General features: G+C 48.9%; 1 protein-coding gene across 1 annotated transcript; it reads right to left on the bottom strand.

The window, feature by feature from the left end:
* Nucleotides 1-5,481: 5,481 nt before the first annotated feature.
* LOC105522892 lies at nt 5,482-17,974 on the bottom strand. The gene is given in 4 exon segments (XM_011957507.1): nt 5,482-5,535; nt 12,175-12,257; nt 17,271-17,572; nt 17,575-17,974. Coding segments are annotated over 2 exon segments (468 nt in total). The 3' UTR covers nt 5,482-5,535; nt 12,175-12,257; nt 17,271-17,504.
* Between the last annotated feature and the right edge of the window lie 593 nt (nt 17,975-18,567).

Here is an 18,567-nt window from a genome sequence, read left to right as displayed (position 1 = left end):
CTGGTCTTGGGTCCAGCGGCCGGATCCCCGCTCGCAGGACAGACGCTCGCTGCGCCCCACCCTGCCCTAGCGGGGACCGCTGGCTGGCGCACCCCGGCCCAGCTGGCCTGGAATTTCCCCGCGGCCCTGGGGCTTCACACGCAGTGGGGCAGAAGGCGAAAGCAAAACGCTGGACCATTCCAGCTCTACGCTGTGGAGCCCTGGCGCCGCTGGGCCTCTGACCTTCACAGGCGCACACCGCCCTCCATCCCAGAGCCCCGGAGTGCAATTAATTTGATTTTTAAAATGCATAAATTATACCTTGATTAAAAAATGATAATTAAAAAGAAAGCACATGAGATCTTTGCTGCTAATCGTTTTAAGAGTTGAAACTCTTGTCGGGCATAACTTCCCAGGAGTGGGAGGTAAGTCTAGCTCCTCTCCTTTTGTCATTTGGGAAATGCTCCATCGACCCCCAGGACTTGACACAGCCCCCATCTGAGACACGGAAGCGGCTTCTGATGCATGCCATTCCTCAGGTCGCTGGAACAAAGACGGGAGGCACGAATTCCTGACAAAAGCTGTGCTCTAATCCTCAGATAGGCTCAGGCCCTTCAGTCCATCTCTTTCTATGAGTAACCCCAAGTAATCAACAATGGAGAGGGGTCTTCTTATTTTCCCGAGGCTCCTCCTGTTTTGAGGCCTCCGTGTCCATCTCTGTCCCCTGGTGTCCTTCTGGATAGAGGCGTACGTTTTGAAGCTTTTGGAAACCCTGCATCTGACCCTTACCCTGTGGTGGTGGAAAGTTCTTGTGCTGTTATGGCCTGGAGTGCACAGCTGAGGACGGGAAAAGGGGATAATGGACCCTCGAACGGGGCAGCCTTGACCAATATCGGCTGGCTAACACTGGTGAGTCTGAGCAATGCCAGCTCTTTCCTCAGCTGCTTCTGCCAAATCCTGGCCTCCCTGCCGTCTTGACTGGCCCCACGGCTCCCACTTAGGTCTCCTGAAAGCATGTGGGCAGATGTGCCATGCTGGGGCCCCTGGCTGGGTGCTGAGCCCTAGCATTTGGGTGCCTGAACCCAAGAGGACCGTCAGGGTGTATCGACAAACCCTTCCTGCATAGATAGAGGCCAGGAGCCCAAGGCCAGTGGGTGCACCAGGTCCCAGGAAGTTGCACCTAGGGATGCTTTACAAACTGAACTCCCATTCTGAGACTTTATCTGGGATCCTGGGTGGTTGAAATTATGTCACTGCCAGGATTTTTTAAAGAAATCTGAAATAAAATTTATAGAGGAAACTGTGTTAATTGAATAATTGCTGGATTGATGGGGGAGGCAAATGGCATTGAGCTTAGAACTCTGCTCCTTTAGGGAAGATAGTCGAGCCTGTTTGGTCAAAGATAGACAGCCACCACTTTGTTGGCTATGAAGTCAGGAATGAAAGCCACCTCACCTCACACTCAGACGTCCTTGTGACCCGAGGCATCTGATCTCAGGAGCCAGTTGCAATGATGCCAACTGGCTCACCTGCAGCTCCTCCGCTTGATACCCACGTGATCCTGGGAGCCTGAGATCAGAGTGGAGCACTTAGCCATAGACTTTGTCACAGTCGGTGGTTCCCAGAGAGCAGGTCAGGAGGATGGGCTTAGCTCTGGGCTTGTCCAGACAAGCAGACTCTACCTCTGCTCCCATCGGCGGGAGGGATGGAGGCAAATGTGCTTCTCCCCATTTTACAGGTGAGTAAACAGAGGCGTGCAGATACTTGTCCCAGACATCACCATCGGGGGAGAAACTAAGGCCAGACTGTGTGAGAGTGAGTGGTGCACGGCAGGGAGGAGGGGCTTCTCTGACATTCCTCTGTCCTATTCTTTCAGGCAGGTGGGCACCTATGACCCGGGGTGGTCCCATGTCATTGGGGCTGCATAGGACATAGTGAAAACACCAAGTGCTTTGAAGGTCTAAAATGGTGGGAGTATCCCTCTTCCTTGTGCCTTTCCTAGGAATCGTATCTCCTAGCTGTGGCCTCAGAGGCAGGGACCACAGGGGCTGGAAAGGAGGAAGATTTATTTTTGCTCACAGTGAGTAGCTGGGTGTTCAGTTCGGTGGTGAGTTGCCTGAGCACCCGAGGTGGCAGAGGCCCAGCCCCCTTCTGATCACATCCCTGGCCTGAGTTCCAGCTCTGCACCCTTGGGTTGGATATTGATCTCTCTGACCTTCAGTTTTCTTTTCCATAATCTCCTTCCCACTTTACAGTGTTTGGGGAGGCTCAAGCAAGATAAGGCTCTCAGGAAGTGCTTTATAAACTTTAAAGTGCTATCACATACCAGCTCTTCATTTTCGTATTCTTCCTAGAGACTCGTTCCTCTTTGCTGGCTTTTCTTCTTGGAAGTCAGCAAGTTCCCCCCACTTGTCTCTGGCTTGCGGGAGCTCCCCAAATCAACAGTCCCTCTGCTCATTTCATTGTGAAAAAGTATTTATTCATTTTGTTTTCAGCTCTGTGGTGCTACTGTTGTCTGCTGCTTGTCTTATTGGTGCATCAAGTGAACTGAGTCCCAGACATGTCACGTTGCGGGCTTGTTTGCGGATGAACACTTAGTAAAAAGAAGCATGAATAAAAGACTAAGATAAAACAGAAGTCAGGTGGTCACCCCCTAAGTTCAACCTCATTCCATTTTTAAACCCATAATCATTTGTGGGTGATGTTGGGGTCTGAAGCAAATGTAATGAATAATGATGATGATATTGATGGACCCCCTGCTGTGTTTCATGTTATTTCAGATCTGGTACCTGAGCCTTGTGGAGAGATGCCCAGGTCTGCTGAGCATCCCTTGTGTCCCCACAGCCTCTGGTCAGCTGCAAAGCTGCCTCTCCCACCCAGTCTGCTCACTTCACTCAGTGTCGTGGAGTTGAGGCAGGGGCCTGGGACTTGGGTGTGCCTTCTGAACCCCTTCTGAGAGAGCCAGGCCCCTGGGCTGAGGGTAGTTTTTTGATGTAGGGAAGCCCAGTCACCCCACTGTGCAGCTCTCAGGCCAGCTCTTGGGTGACTCAGGGAGGTGACCTAACTTCAGGATTTTTGGCTATAAAATGAGGGTGGTGTGTGCCCCTGTGGTGAGGGAAGGTTGACTTCACTGTGAGCACCTCCCTGCTGGTATCAGTGAAGTCAATTCCATGTTTCACGTGAGTTGTTCGGTGTTGCCTTAAGCTGACTAGAATGGGCAACTACTTACCTTTCAAGCTTACCATAAATTAAGACCCATCAAATACTACAATATTGTTCTGTCCTCAAGGGACACACAAACAAATCTTTTTCCCTGCGAGTTTCCATCAGTGATTGATTATATCAAGGCAGGAGCACCCCAGGTTGGAGAAAGAGGAGCTGATAACTCCCAAACACAGTGATGAGAAAGGAGCTGCCAGCCCACCACACAGCTCCGCCAGCTGCTTTCTCTCCAGCCCTGCCGGTCCTTTCTGGTCCTGGGGAAGGCCTTCCCCACACAATATTAGGCCGAGGCAAATCAGTCTTAGACCAGGCAGAAGCAAACGGAGAACTCATTACATAAAAGCAAAGAGGACACATCATGGTATTTGCGGGTCAGCCTCAGTGCAGCCACACACACACATGCACACCATATACATATATACACATACACATGCACGCACACGTGCACACACACACACACACCCCGCCAGTTCACAGCTGCCAGAACTTTCCCCTTGGTCTGTCTTCCAGTGGATGAGAGTTGTGGCCCAGCCAGGAGAGAGCATGGAGGGTAGGGTAGAAAGAGCTAGTTGAGTACCCGATAGTTCTCTCCTTTCTTGCTAGTGGAATCCCATGTTATCGAGGGTGGCAATTGGCTTTGATAAAACCTATTTCCCAGCCTCTCTTGCAGATGGGTGGTTAAAGAAGTATAAGCTGAAGTTTTTGGTTTGGGCTTCCAAAGAAGCTCTTAGGCATGGTGACTCACGCCTGTAATCCCAGTTCTTTGGGAGGTCGAAGTGGGAGGATCATTTGAGGCCAGGAGTTCAGGACCAAAGAAGCTCTTTACATGGGACTGAGTCAGCTGAAAGGCTCTTACTCCTTTCTGCTGCCTGGAACATGGACATGAGAGCTGGGTCTCCAGCAGCCATCATGTAACCATAATGCAATTCTGAAATGCAAATTCCATGGTAAGGAAGTTGGAAGAAATACTTAAGAAGAACCTGGGTCCCTGATGGCCCTGGAATGAGCCTTTCATCCCTGGATATTTTCTCTTGGATTTTTTTTTTCATGTGAGCAAAAGGAAAATCCCTGTATTATTAAAGCCCGCCATTTGGGTTTTCTGTTATATGTGGCTGACTTAATCCTAACCAGCACAGCTGGCTGTTGGCCATCACCATGACAAGAAAAGCAAACTTTTAAACTAAAGTGGAATAATGACCTCATTTTTGTTTAAGCAGAGCAGCACAGATATAAAAATCTTATCACCATCTCTGTTATGTTTGACCTTAATCAGATAACCTTGATGTGCTGTGCTCAGGTTTATAGTATATTAAAAAACAAAAACTAGCTCTGGGATGGAATAAATGGAGCTAACTCATTGATTCTTTCACAGCTTTAATTGCCTAAATTGGATGGTTGGATGATGAGGTCCTACTAGGGAAGAGAATCTCTTTGGTACAAAAGCCCCGTGGAGCTGCCATCCTCTGGTGCCCATAGGTGTTAGTTGTGTCCTCACATCTACTGAGGAAGGCACCAGTACTCAGAGAGATTGAGTGACCATACAAGTCACTGGGCCACCCAGACCTGGAAGATACTTGGTCAGGCCAGCACTCAACCCCGGCAGCAAGAAGTCAGACTTTGTTTTAAAGTAAACAAAATGTCACTCCATATAATCATGGAATTTTGCTCATAATACTTCACACCTCTCAATACCACCACCGGCCATTTTCAGTGATGTGAGAAGTTGTTTGCAGACTTTCCAATCTCCTTCAAAATTCAAGAATTCTGAATTTTGAACCACAATTTTTGGGGTTTCAGTTCAATTTACTCCAGACAAAACATACTTCCTGGTTGAAAGGAAAATTGTTTCAGGGGGCTTACAAAAGAAAGGGTTCAGGAAGATTCTTGAGCACAAAGTGGTTCTTGCTAAATAATTGTACTGAGATAAGCTTAAGAAAATCAGAAACATACATATTGAATTTCCCTTGAAATTCACATGGGTATAACACTGTCAGGAAAGGGGGCTCAGCAACATGCATTTTGCCAAGCCCAAAATGTCTGAAAAATAATTTGAGTATGTTAAGATTTGGTGAATCACTCTTGGGTTCTTCTATCCTAGTCCCACAGTGACAAGACTTTCCCCCTGCCCTTCATCCAGGACCCCCTGTAAAGGAGCATTAGTTACCCAAGAATCTTCCTTTGGATTTTTGCCATTATGTGAGTCTTGGGGTGGAGATCAGAGTGGGGGATGGAGGAGTTGTTAGAATCTGTGTACTCATGAGAATGCCTGGGGATCCTCTTGCAGTTGTGTCTTTGTGGAATGAGAGTTACTCAGGCAGCACTCTTGTGGTTCCCCTGTAATCAGAAAGCTTCTATAAAGCACATCATGTCTTATAACATGTTTAGGCAGACAGGAAGCCTGTTATGTGTGCAGCAGAGAGGAAACCTATTTATGTATATTTTCATCTAGTTTCATATGGCATTGTGGTGATTCTAAAACACTCCACCCCCAAAGAAATGGATTAATTAGGGACCTATAGTATTTTCATATTTATAATGTTCTTTATTATTGAGCATGTCTGCAAGCATTGAGATTGCATTACATTACACTGTATTATACATTACATTGTATTATATATTATATTATTTGCAAAGATAGTTTATCAATTAAGAGACAATGAATTGGATATGGTGTATTTTCCACCAGTGATAGTAAATAAACATGAATATTAGAAACAAAACATGGGATTATAGACTTTATAAGGTGCATGCAAATATGCATCTTCTAAATTCCATGGATATTTCAGCTATTATGGATTTCAGCGCATTTTTTTTTCAATCCCAGGAAGCACTAAGCTTTTGCACCTGCTTACAATGTCCAGCGATTTCACTGCACTTCTCCTGTTGGCCACTAGATGTCACAGGATCAAGTTGAGTAGGAAGTTGCCACTGAAGTTTGTTCTATGCGAGAAGCAGGTATTTCCTAACTTAGCAGTAAATGGCAGTGCAAGAGCTTGTTGACAGCACAGTGCCCCAAACTTCAATTGCACCACAGAAACATGATGCCAGAATTGGTGATTAGTGCCCAGGCTAGCCCACAAAAGCCTACTCGCTTCTCCATAAGCCTAAAATGGGTTCCTAGCTTTGAGATCAAACAGATGTGGGTGCTGTTCTCAGCTCAGGGAGAACTTGGGCCTAATCTTTTTGAGCCACTACTTCTTTTTCTGAAGATGGAAGTAATAATTCTTGCTCAGCAAGGGATTTGTGGGGGTAAGTGAGAGTAGAGGTGCAACAAGTACATTTGCAAGGAGATAGACAAGACCTCACTGCTGCCTGACCCTTGATGAAGCTCACAGAAAGCACCACCCAGAGCCTTGTCCTGCTGGCTATGAGGCATCACCCCTGACCTGGCTGCTCTCTTGAGCCCTGGGTGCCCACCTCATCCCCATCCCTTCCTATCCCTCTCACAGACAAGACAACCCAGGACCCTCCAATAGAAATTTGTCAAGGAATTGCAAAAGGATAAATAACGGCAAAGGATAAGTGTGTATGATCCTAGGAGTTTAGCCTTGCAGGCAGGTAGACTGGGAAGGATTCCTGCAGGGCATTTGCCAGCCTCATTTTGTAATCTCCCTTGGTCACAGATTCCTTGTCTGTAGAAGATGGTACCTCCTTCATGGGATTAGAAACGCAACTGAGATCACTGATGTGACAGGGCCAGCCCTGCCTGGTGTATGGTGGATGCTTGGTTTATGTCACTTGAGAGACTCTCCTGCTAGGGGGATGGACTTCAGTCTCATTTTTCAGCCCTGGCCAAGAAACCTCCAGCTGGGTGGGCAGCTTCTCAACCCTTCTGGAACCTTCTTCCTGGTCTTCTCTCTGATCTGTGCTACAGGCAGATTTCAGCAGCTCCAGACTCTTCTCTGGCTGATGCCAGGCTCCATTCCCCCAACACCCATCCCTTCATTTGTAATTTATGCTTCACCACAACATTGCAGACACTTTTGGGGCTTCTCCTAGAAATCTATCTGGCTTTGGGTTTCTGAACACCCAGCTCTGCCCCAACTTTCTTCTCTCTCTCCTGTTTCATTAGCCATGTATCAGGTCTGATTCTTCTGTCTTTTTACTTTCTTCCTCATGCTGCCTCTCAGGCATTGGTGGGGCACTGGCAGCACTGTGTAGACAAGGATCTTGACTCTCATCAGAATGTCCTGATTGATTAGTGATGTCTGCCGTGAGCACAGGATGTGGGCAAGCCCTAGAAACTGGCCTTCTCACAGGGTGACATGCGCAGGAGTCACCAGGGATCTTGTTGACAGGCAGATTGCATTCATAGGTCTGATGTGGGGCTCAGGATTCTGCCCTTCTAACAAGCTATTAACAAGTATCTAAAAAGCTATTAACAAGTATCCTCCTTAGACTGGCAGCATCAGCATTTACCGGAAGCTTGATAGAAATGCAGACTCCCAGGCCCTACCATAGACTTATTGAGCTGGAGTCTGCAGGTTAACAAAAGCCTCACCCAGGAGCTTCAAATGCACGTCACGGTATGAGAAGGGCCACCAGGCTGTGGTCTGGCTAATACCTGGCCTCTTAGGAAAAACAATCTCTGCCCCACCAAGAGCCCACCTTGTCAGAATGGCTGAAACAAGCTCCTCTTTTTCTTTCTGTCTGTTTATTTTCAGAGTGGAGATGGCATCACCTTCTACTATGAGACCAAAGATAGCCCAATACTGGTCCCAGCCAAGATCCCAACTGCCCCCACTCTTTAGAGGCTCCTTACAGCTATGCCCAAGGAAATGGCTTTGAAGGACTTTAATCAACACACTTTTATAAGATGAGAGTCTAGAAGTACCAGGGCAACACTGTTAACAAGAGGTTGTACCTTCATTATATTGCATGCAAATTGCTGTTTATACTGCTTTTGAATTCTAGGGCTTGAGGAAGGCAGGCTTACTGGGATGGGATATATACTTTGGGGAGGAAGGAGGGACCCTCTGTGCACAGTGTAAGTTAGGCTCTGTGCCCATCGGAGAGGCTGCAATGAATGTTAACCGGCGAAGAGCCCCACTTTGTGATGTGAGGCCCCAGGGGCAACAGGGCACGACAAGGTGTTTTCCCAGAATGACTGAAGGGGGACATCAAAGGGACAAGTGTGGACAGTGGACAGTTGAAGCAGGCAACGGGAAGGCAGAACTGGGAGACTGCCCCAAGCCTCAGGTTGGAGAGGTGAGGCAAGGGCAGGGTGGGGCCTTCTACGTGGGCTCAGTCCTGACTCAGGCTGAGTTGTTTGAGATGAAGGCTGTGGCTGGGCTGTCTCAGGCAACTCAGCCTCTCCCAGTAGTGGCCCAGGCTCTTCCGTGAGAGCATTGACTTCAGGAGTTGTGCATATTCAAACTCAGGGGGTGGCCACATTATTATATACATATGATTTTGTAGACACAGAATTATAATGCTGTATTTATTTCTGTAGTTCTTCTTTGACATCGGTCTTCTTTACTAGACAAAGCTCCAATTTATGTTATGAACTGAGAGAGATTCAGTAGCTAGTTCCAGGCTCCCTGGCTCCATCACTTGCATCTCTAACCTCTGGGGTACCTGGTGGAGGTCTCTAACCCTCAGCTTCCTTCTCTGCAAAAGTGGGTGGCTTGGCAGTGCACAGCTATGGGGACAGCATGATGTTGCTCTGCTGGGATGTTAAGGAAATGGACCTCTCCAGGTGGGAGTGCTGGTGCTGGTGCTGGCTGGGTGTATGGTCACCCTTCAGCTGCTCAAGGAGGTTTGAGCAGCTACTGCGCATTTATTGGCCAAGGTTAGGCTTATGATTGGTCCCAATGGAATGGAATGGAAAATTGACTGAGGGAAGATAAACTTTTCTGTGATACCCAAACAAAGGAATACCTTCTGAAGCAGAACTAACTAAAGCATGAGGAATGACCCGGAGAATGAAGGAATAGGAAGAGTGCCACACCACTCTTCTGCCCACTCCCAATCCCCTTCCACTCTGAATCAGCTGCCCCCGCCCAGTAAGGCCTCCCGCGATCTCCCTCTACGCTGCCTCGGTGCTGGCTGGCCAGGGTGCCCGCTGTTGCTAAAACAGAATCACTCACTTCAACTCAGGGCCTCTGTGATCACCACTGCTCCTGCCTGGAGTGCTTTTTTCCTGAGATCTTTGCATGACTGATCTCTCCTCATGAAAGTCTCAGCTTAAATGTTGCCTCCTCAGAGAGGCCTCCCCCGACCAGTCTGTCTGAAACCCCTCCCACATCCTGCATCCCATTCTGTCATCTCTATGGCCCTGATTATACATTTCCTCTTTGTTTGCTGATGGATTCCTGATTCTAGAACGTAAGTGAAAATGCAGGGGACCCTCCCCACCCTGACACCAGCCACCAGGTGGTGTCATTGACCCAGGACAGCTTGGTACCTACTATTGCAAGGGGCCCCCAGATACTCAAAATTGGCACCCTCACCAACTGGGAGTTGGATAGTTTATTGGTAGATCTGCAGTGAATGCATCAGGACTAATAGTCTTTCCAGAACAAATTAAAATGAGGCTTTAGGTTGGTGTCATAAAAAACAAGTTCTGCTTGTTTTCCCACCCATGCCTGGGACGTTTATAGATGAAGTAACCCTGTCAGGGCTTAGCATAGTGTTGTATCCCTGGTGGAGACCAGAGAGATCTCCAAAACCTACATCTTTAGAAACTCTGTACCCATGGCACGAGCATGTGTCCATGGCTATGGAGTTAGCTGTTAGCTAGGGTGGAGGAACCCAGGCCACCTGACTCCCAGCCTGGGATGCCTTCTTTCATGCCATGCAGAAATCCATGACCCCAGGGCTGTGCCAAAGCACCCTCTTGGTTTGTATCTTGTAAGAGGTAGAATGTTTAATCCTGAACAGGGTGGACTTCTGGTAAGCCAAAGGGTTTTTTGCTCAGTTACAAAGCATTCTAAGAGCTAGGCACCATAACTACAGAAAAATAAGACATCCCTCAAAGAGTCTGTAATGTAATTGGGAGAATAACTATGTCTGGTAGAATAATGAGCGATGAATTCAAGATGTTAATGACATCCTGGAGAGGGAAGAGTAGAGGTAAGAGATGGTCCTCTTGGGTATAGGGAAGATTTTTCAAAAGAGGGAAATGTCCAAGATCGTGTGGTTGGGCCTCTGTGTTGTCACTCTATTTTGGCAAAATAAAAGCTGGCAGCTTTGGTGCAACCATACTGAAAACTCCAGGGAGTTCCAGCTTTGCAGCTGGGTGAGAATGTGCTGACTGTGCTGGGGCCCCGGGGCTGGGAGTCTGGTAGCCCATCATCCTGTGGTTCTGCCATTTCTGCCCAGTCCTAGCATCTCTGGCAGAAGGTATTTTTAGGGTGTGCTTTAAAGACGGACAACTCCTCAGAGAGTCACCAAATGGCTTCAAACTCTGAAAATGCTGAAAGTAGGCTTGACTTTGCTGTTGCTAGGTAGCATCCTGCCTCTATGTTGGGACACAAAATAAAGGCCACCAATCTTTTTGAGGTAGTAGAATTCCTCCCGAGGCAGGTGGGAGAGCATTCACACCCCAACCTGTCTCCCTCCATCTTACGTTGGTGCTCAGGAAGCTGCACTGTCAGGCTGTGTGGCACAACCACGTGGGCATGTTGTATTTGGAGTGTTGGTCTCAAGAGGGAAAACATTTTTGGTTATGCTTTTCTTTTCTTTTTTCTTTTTTTCTTTTTCTTTGTTTTTTGAGACAGAGTCTTGCTCTGTTGCCCAGGCTAGAGTGCAGTGACACAGTCTTGGCTCACTGCAACCTCTGCCTCCTGGGTTCAAGTGATTCTCCTGTCTCAGCCTCCCAAGTAACTGGAACTACAGGCACGTGCCACCACACCCAGCTAATTTTTGTACTTTTAGTAGAGACGGGGTTTCTCTGTGTTGGTCAGACTGGTCTCGAACTCCTGACCTCAGGTGATCTGCCCATCTTGGCCTCCCAAAGTGCTGGGATTACAGGCGTGTGCCACCGCACCCAGCCTGGTTGTGCTTTTTTTTTTTTTTTTTGAGACGGAGTCTCGCTCTGTCACCCAGGCTGGAGTGCAGTGGCCGGATCTCAGCTCACTGAGAGCTCCACCTCCCGGGTTCACGCCATTCTCCTGCCTCAGCCTCCCGAGTAGTTGGGACTACAGGCGCCGCCACCTCACCCAGCTAGTTTTTTGTATTTTTAGTAGAGACGGGGTTTCACCGTGTTAGCCAGGATGGTCTTGATCTCCTGACCTCGTGATCCGCCCGTCTAGGCCTCCCAAAGTGCTGGGATTACAGGCTTGAGCCACTGCGCCCGGCCGTGCTTTTCTTAAAATGTAGTTTGCAGCCATAAGCTAGTCCATAGAACTATCTCCATTTTACCTTGTATATAGGGACTCATAAGCAAACTTACCTTTTATCCTTAAATGCTGTAGGACTTGTTATCTATTACATGGATTAAACAGGAAAAATGTTTGAGGTAGGTGGCCTGGCACACATTGTCTGTAACAGATACTACTTACTTAGAGGCCGCTCTCATCTGGCAACTTCCTAGCAATCTAGCAATAATCTAGCAACTTCCTTTCTGCTAACCTTTGTGATTGAAGAAACTTATTTTTGGTAACTTTCCCAATCCACAAAACCAATCCCATTTTAAGGTGGGAAAGTGTAGTGTAACAATGGGATCACTGTTTTTTTGTTGGTGAGATGAAAATGTTTAAGCTTGGCCCTAACACCAGTTGCTATTGAAAGGTACTGCCTTGTACAAAATAACAAATCAAATCCCAAACTGTCTGTTTATGGTTATTACGGTTCACTTCATTAAGCCATAACTCTGATTACATTCTTTCTCCTGCCCTACCCTGAAGGCTGAGCTCTGAGGCCAGGGGGCTGGGCCTGCTCTTCTCTGGGAACTGCGTGTCCAAAAACATATTTGGGCAAAATGGATGAGTTGTGGACAAAGGGAACTCTCAGACTTTCAAGGGACCTTACCTAAGAGGCTCCTTCCGAGCCCTGGAGTCATGCTCCCCTATCCTGAGCACCTTGGCTCTTGAGACCCTGGGTTCCTGTTGCACCTGCAGAGATTCAAGCGAGAAATCTCTGGTTGGAGAAGGTAAGGTACAGGTGTGAGCTTGTTTTAATCTGAGATAATAATGCACAGACTTTCAAAGAATGAGATGGAGTGAACAGACAGAAGCCCACGGTTGTGGGTACGGAGTGTGGATGTCCCTGATCCTCCGTGTGTCAGCCCATCTGTTAAGTCACCTTTCATCTTTGTAACATTTTCCCAGGGCCCTCTCCTGCTATAAACGACTTATGAAACACATGAATTAGAGACCGTCCTCAGCCCTACGCATGCAGCCCTTGACAGTGTGCTCTTTGGGCAGAGTTCTGGCCTCAAATGCACCTTCAGGAGCATTCCTTTGCTCAAGAGGCTGAGTATGGAGGAGGAGAGAAGGCAGGCAAGGGAGGTGGGTTGCTCTGGGTTCCATCCTCACCCTCAATGGTGTGGGGCCTTCAAGCTCTTTTGCCTCTTTCTTGGCCTCCTCGCCTATAAAATTCAGTCACACCTACTCATGGGGCAGCAGCTAGTCCCTGGTGATGGGCTCCACGAATGGAGCCTCCTGGTGTTCATGTCTCTGTGCGGTCCCCGGCTATGCTAACTCTGGGTTGGCCCTGCCATGCCTGAACTAGAGTGCTGAGTCGTGGTGGGCCAGTTACAGGCCTGATGCTTGGGAAGCTCGGCAGTTTCTGCCTCTGTACTTGTGGGGGCCTGAGCGTCCATGTAGGAAGTCCAGATAGCCTTCAGGAGAGACCACATGGAAAATCCATGTGCAGTGGGAGAGGCCCTAGCACCTCAAGGAGAGACAGGCCCAGGTGTCCCAATGTCCTGACTGAGACCAGCCTCCCAGGCACTCCTGCCAAAGCTCCAGGGAAGTGAATGCAGTCACTCCCTGTATTGGAGGTACAGCCACTGCTGCCACCTGACTGTAGCTGGGTGAGACCCTAAACCAGACCAGCAGAGGGACCCTCTAATTGAGCCCCAATGAACCCTTAGAATCATGAGAAATTCAAAAAATTCCTGTTGTTTTAAGCCCTGAGCTTGGGGGCAGTTTGCTATGCAGGGATAGATCACAAGACATGGGCATACCCTAGAGTGAGGAATGCCAGCTGCCTGCTCCACCCCCACGGTGAGGTCCGAAAGATTTTCTGTTAAGTCTCAACGCAGCTCCTGGCACATGGAGGGTGCTCAAAAAATAGCTGGTTTTCTTATAAATAAATGCAGACAGGTGGTTTTCTCTCTGCGGTGCCCTAATTAGTCTAAATGCTGACTTCTCATGGGCCCTGGCTCCTGATATCCTTAAATCTTTTTTTATTTTTTATTTTTTATTGAGATGGAGTCTAACTCTGTCACCCAGGCTGGAGTACAGTGGCCCAATCTTGGCTCACTGCAACCTCTGTCTCCTGGGCTCAAGAGATTCTCCTGCCTCAGCCTCCTGAGTAGCTGGAATTACAGGCACACGCCACCACGCCTGGCTCATTTTTGTATTTTTGTAGAGATGGAGTTTCACCATGTTGGCCAGGCTGGTCTTGAACTCCTGACCTCAAGTGATCCGCCCACCTTGGCCTCCCAAAGGGCTGGGATTACAGACATGAGCTACTGCACCCAGCCCCCCATATCCTTAAATCTTGTTAACTCCATGGAAGGGGGCTTCAGGCGTGCCAGCCCATTGGCAGAGCCATGTTGCAGGGGCATCTTGTTCAGCAAACATTTACAAGCCTGTTCTTATGTGCCAGATGCCACGCCAGGTACTGAGGCTCCTGCAGACGGCACTACAGACCAACCACTGATCTCATAGCTGGTACATGGCGGGGAGAAGACAGACATGGAATGAGAAGCTGCAAGTGTGAGTAGTGGTATGGAGAAGTGCGGAAAGGGGAGAGCTTACTTCGGTTTAGTTCAGCTGCAAGTGACGAAGACTAGAAATAACATCACTTAAAGAGGATACAGGTTTATTTTCACCTAAGAGAAATACAGCCTTGGGCAGTCTAGGACTGACAAGGCAGCTCCACAGTCACTCATCAGAGTCTGATGTCTTCTTTCTTTCTGCTCAGCGCTCTTAGCTTGCAATGTCCATCCTCACATTGGTCCCAAGATGGATGCTGGAGCTCCAACCATCATAGCCACATTCCATGGGGGAAGGGCAAATAAGAAAGTTTGCCTCCTGGTTTAACTATCCGCCTTTCAAATAACTGTCTCTGAGGCATTCTCTACCCTCAAAGTCTTCTGCTTACACCCGCTTGGCTACAGATGTCTGGAAACTTGGGAAATGTAGTGCTTTAGCTGGACCTATTGCTGCCCCAATAATATAAGGGTCTGTCAGTCAGGAAGAAAGGGGAAAAGGTTTTGCTTGACAACTGGCATCCTCCACCCCAGGGACCACTCCGAAGCACAGAAGTGACATTTTTCAACAGAAAGAAAGTGTGAGCCAATTAGATAAAGAGCATTAAGATGGAGAGACTCAACCCCCACAGAAAACCCAAAGGTGAGAAATCTCATGAATCCTTCAAGGAATTCACAGGAGTCTGGTGTGAACCTCTTCCCTCTCAATGTAATTCCCTCATCTGTTTAGCAGGAGCTTACTTTAGCTTAGGATCTGGGAAAACATGAGTCTCCCCTCCCACCATGAGAAGAAGCTGAGGTTACCATTCACTTTTGGGACTGAGTGAGTTTCTACTTTTCCCTGAGAGCAGACTTGACAGATGAGGGACATGGTGGAGCTGGAGCTCTGAGACGTAAAGCGGGGAAAAGGGGAACTCTTGAAACAAGGAGAGATGGATCCTTGCCTTCCTCTTCTGGGTTGAGGGGTCCAGGGGACTCCCTGAAGCAGCAGCTAGGGAGGCTACAGCCATGAGACTTCTGGCAACTTCCAGGAGGACCCGACACGCTGCTATCTGTTTGCTGATTTAGTCTAACAAGTGCATGAAACAGTATTTTGAAATTACAATCTCCTTAGCCCTGGGGTCTATAGCAATGACTCCTTGAAATTCCTTTTGTTCTGATCTCACACATCAATTCAGCATGTGAGGGGGTCTGAAGGGAACTCAATTAGAAATGCAGGCTAGATACATGTTGTTTCCTTTCTCTTTTTCATTCTCTTTCTTTCTTTTTTTCTTTTGCCTTTCAACACCTGGGGCTTGCCAAGCCCACTGCAAGGAAAGGGGTGGCATTTTAAGTTAGCCCTGTTTTCTGGAACTGGTGGGAACATCTTCATTTTTTCAAGTTTCCGCCTGTGGTTACCTTGCAAGGCTTCTCAGCCAGGCCCTGCGTGTCCCCTCTCCCGGCTTCCCCTGGCTGGATTCCCCAGCGCATCTGCTGTGGGCTGGGTGCCCAATCGTTTTCCATTAATGCCTCTGGACAGAGAGGCCTACACAGCTGCACAGCTTGTGACGCAACGTACCCGACACATATACTCCCTGCCTGTCCCCGGCCAACCCTGGCCAGAGAGCCATCGGAAACTGGTGTTTACTGGGAAGTGATTTGACTTTGTAACACGGTGACCACAAGCCCCATTCCACTGGCCGACATGGTCCCAAATATTTCCTTCTCTCATGAACTTCCCATTCCCCCTGTCCCCACAGTTGCTGTTTAGAAAAGTGTGGCTCAGGAAGGGGAGGAGAAAGTGGCAGCCTCATAATCTGGGAACGAAAGAGTCTTTGCACACTATCATTAGAGGTCTGTACATATTGGACAAAATGTTGCTCTCTTGAAAAGTGAGTTATAACTCCTTAAATTTGCCCAAGTCATCGTTTTCAGGATCTGACTCTCGTTTCTTAGAAGGCATTACATCGTTTTAATATGCAACAGTCTAACATAACATTAAATCATTTTTAAAAGTTTCATCTAGTTGATCCTGAGCCAAGGTATTCTTGGGTTGGGTTGCACATCCACCCTTTTGTTTTTTATATAGTTAAAAAGAAACACACGACAAAATACCTATCAAGTGATCTCACCCTTGCTGGTGTCCAAGAGTGATCTCTTGGCTCAGTGGGTCTCTTTGGTTTGTAGGGGCCCCAAAGGATAGCTTCATTTTCAAGACCAGCGAGTATTCTATGTGTGCCCACCACACACACCAGACTGCAGTGTGTGGGGCTGGGAGGAGGTGCCTGGGCCAGGTGCAGAATGGAAAAATCATGGTTTTCCAGGGATGCCAGGGACTTGAAGAGAGAGAGGCTAAGCCAGAGCTGGGAGGAGAGCAAGTGCTTTTGCTCCTTTTATAAGAGATGCTTCAGCAAAGCCTTCACCACACACATCCTCCATTTCCCTTCCACAAAAGGGGACCACTCTTTCACTGTGGCCCCACGTGAGGGCTGCTCTCCCAGGAGTCTTTGTCCTAACTCCTGCACCAAATCTTCTCCTTTGTTTGTCCTCCGGAGCATCCTTGGAACCTTTCTTTATTTGTTTGTTTTTGAGAAGGAGTCTTGCTCTGTTTCCCAGGCTGGAGTGCAGTAGTGTGATCTCAGCTCACTGCAATCTCTGCCTCCCAGGCTCCAGTGATTCTCCTGCCTCAGCCTCTTGAGTAGCTGGGACTACAGGTGCACACCACCATGCCTGGCTAATTTTTGTATTTTTAGTAGAGACGGGGTTTCACCATGTTGGCCAGGCTGGTCTCGAACTCCTGACCTCAAGTGATCCACCTGCCTTGGCCTCACAAAGTGCTGGAATTACAGGCATGAGCCACTGCACCCAGCCTCTGTGGAACCTTTAGCCCTCAGTCAACTCTGCTTGGGTTAGACTTGGGTGTTCAAATGCCCGTCTCCCTACAGACAGTAAGAAGGGAGCCATGTCTTGGTCACCCAAAAATCTTGATGGCCTTCCAGTGTCCTTTGGTGACTCAGTGAATGCAGCAGAACCCCTCATATGGAGCTGGGGAAGATGGGGAGATGTCGCTTCCACTGTCACCTCCCGCCTCTTGCCCAGTACTCAGCCCAGCCCCACAGCCCCCCAACCCGCAGGATCCCCACTTCTCACTTCCTGACTCCACTCTTGCCCAGGCCTTGCTGCCCTGGGGATTCCCCCAGCTCACCTTGGTTCTTCAGAATATGTAGTGGGGGTGGTAGAGATACATGCAGGGATGTCTGGTAGGTGTGACAACATCCTTCCAGTCTCAGCCACTTCCAGAAGCTGCCTACGCCCTTGAGACTAGGTGACGGTCGGGTGGAGGAGGAAGTGGTTAGGGAAGCAGAGACCCAGATGGCTGCCTGAGTCCTAGGTAGGATGAGGGCCTAGGGGTAGAATCTCCCGGGAGCACTCTGAGGACTCACTGGATAATCCACACTCTGTCCTCCTCCAGGAACCTGGGGCCTCGAGAGCCTCCTCCTGGAGCCTGTGGATGTGAGCCACCCTGGCCTCTGACCCGATCCTGGACACGTCTAGCAGGGCTGGCACCAGCTGCCCCCCAGCAATCCACGAGCCGACACCAGCCGCCGGGGGCCTGTGTTGCAAGCTGGGTCTCTTCCTGCTCTCCCTGGGCCTGGCCTCTCCTCCCCAGTCAGCTTGGCTGGTCTGGAAACAATGACTGTGGACAGAAACGACTTCTCATGGGGGTTTTGGAAACCACGGCTGGGCATCAGCAAACAGCTTTTGCACAGGGCAGTGGCTCCCGAGGAGACGCGGAAACGATGGGAGGCTGGAGGGGAAGTGACAGAGACAATAGGAGGCATTGTGTCTTCTCCCAGGAAGCTCTGCTTTGCATTGCTTCCAAGAAAATTGACTCTGGTGCAGCTCCATCTATTCTAAAGCAACAGCTTTATGTGATTATGTTAGTCCCAGGCTCGGACAAATGCGCCCTTCCTACCTCATTAACAATGCCAGCAGGGCCCAGCTGTGCCATGGGGTGGCTCCATGCCCTAATTCATCAGACAAGGCCGAGTGTAGGAAGTCATAAGAACAATGCATCTTAGAGCAGAAGCTGTCTGTGGAGGGAGTGCAGCTTTGATGTGGGGCATGGCCCTGATTAGGGTTGACGGCTAGGGATGGTCCGTGCTCGGGAAGGTGGCATAAGCCCGGATGGCATTTGGGATGTGGGGTTTTGCACCTGGGTCTGTTGAAGTTTGATGAGGTTTAACACGTGGAAACAGCGGCTTTTGTTCTGCAGGACAAAGGCCTTCCTCGACCTGGGCCCAGGCTGAGACCTTGGTGGTGGCAACGTTTCCTCCCCGTCGCCTCTTGTCACTCTCCTTGTGGAAGTTTAATTAGGACAACGAGCTTTCACAGGCTCATTTCTCACTCCAGCAACTTTCTAACACTTCCTAACGAGGAGGCTGGAGCCTGAGGACTGTGGGGCGGAGAGGGGGCTGAGGGGCTGGCCAGAAAGACCGTTG

Source organism: Colobus angolensis, unplaced genomic scaffold (assembly GCF_000951035.1).
Source record: "Colobus angolensis palliatus isolate OR3802 unplaced genomic scaffold, Cang.pa_1.0 Scaffold112, whole genome shotgun sequence".
NCBI classification, from domain to species: Eukaryota; Metazoa; Chordata; class Mammalia; order Primates; family Cercopithecidae; genus Colobus; species Colobus angolensis.
Note: the sequence above shows the minus strand (reverse complement) of the source record. Positions and strands in the feature narration are given on the sequence as shown.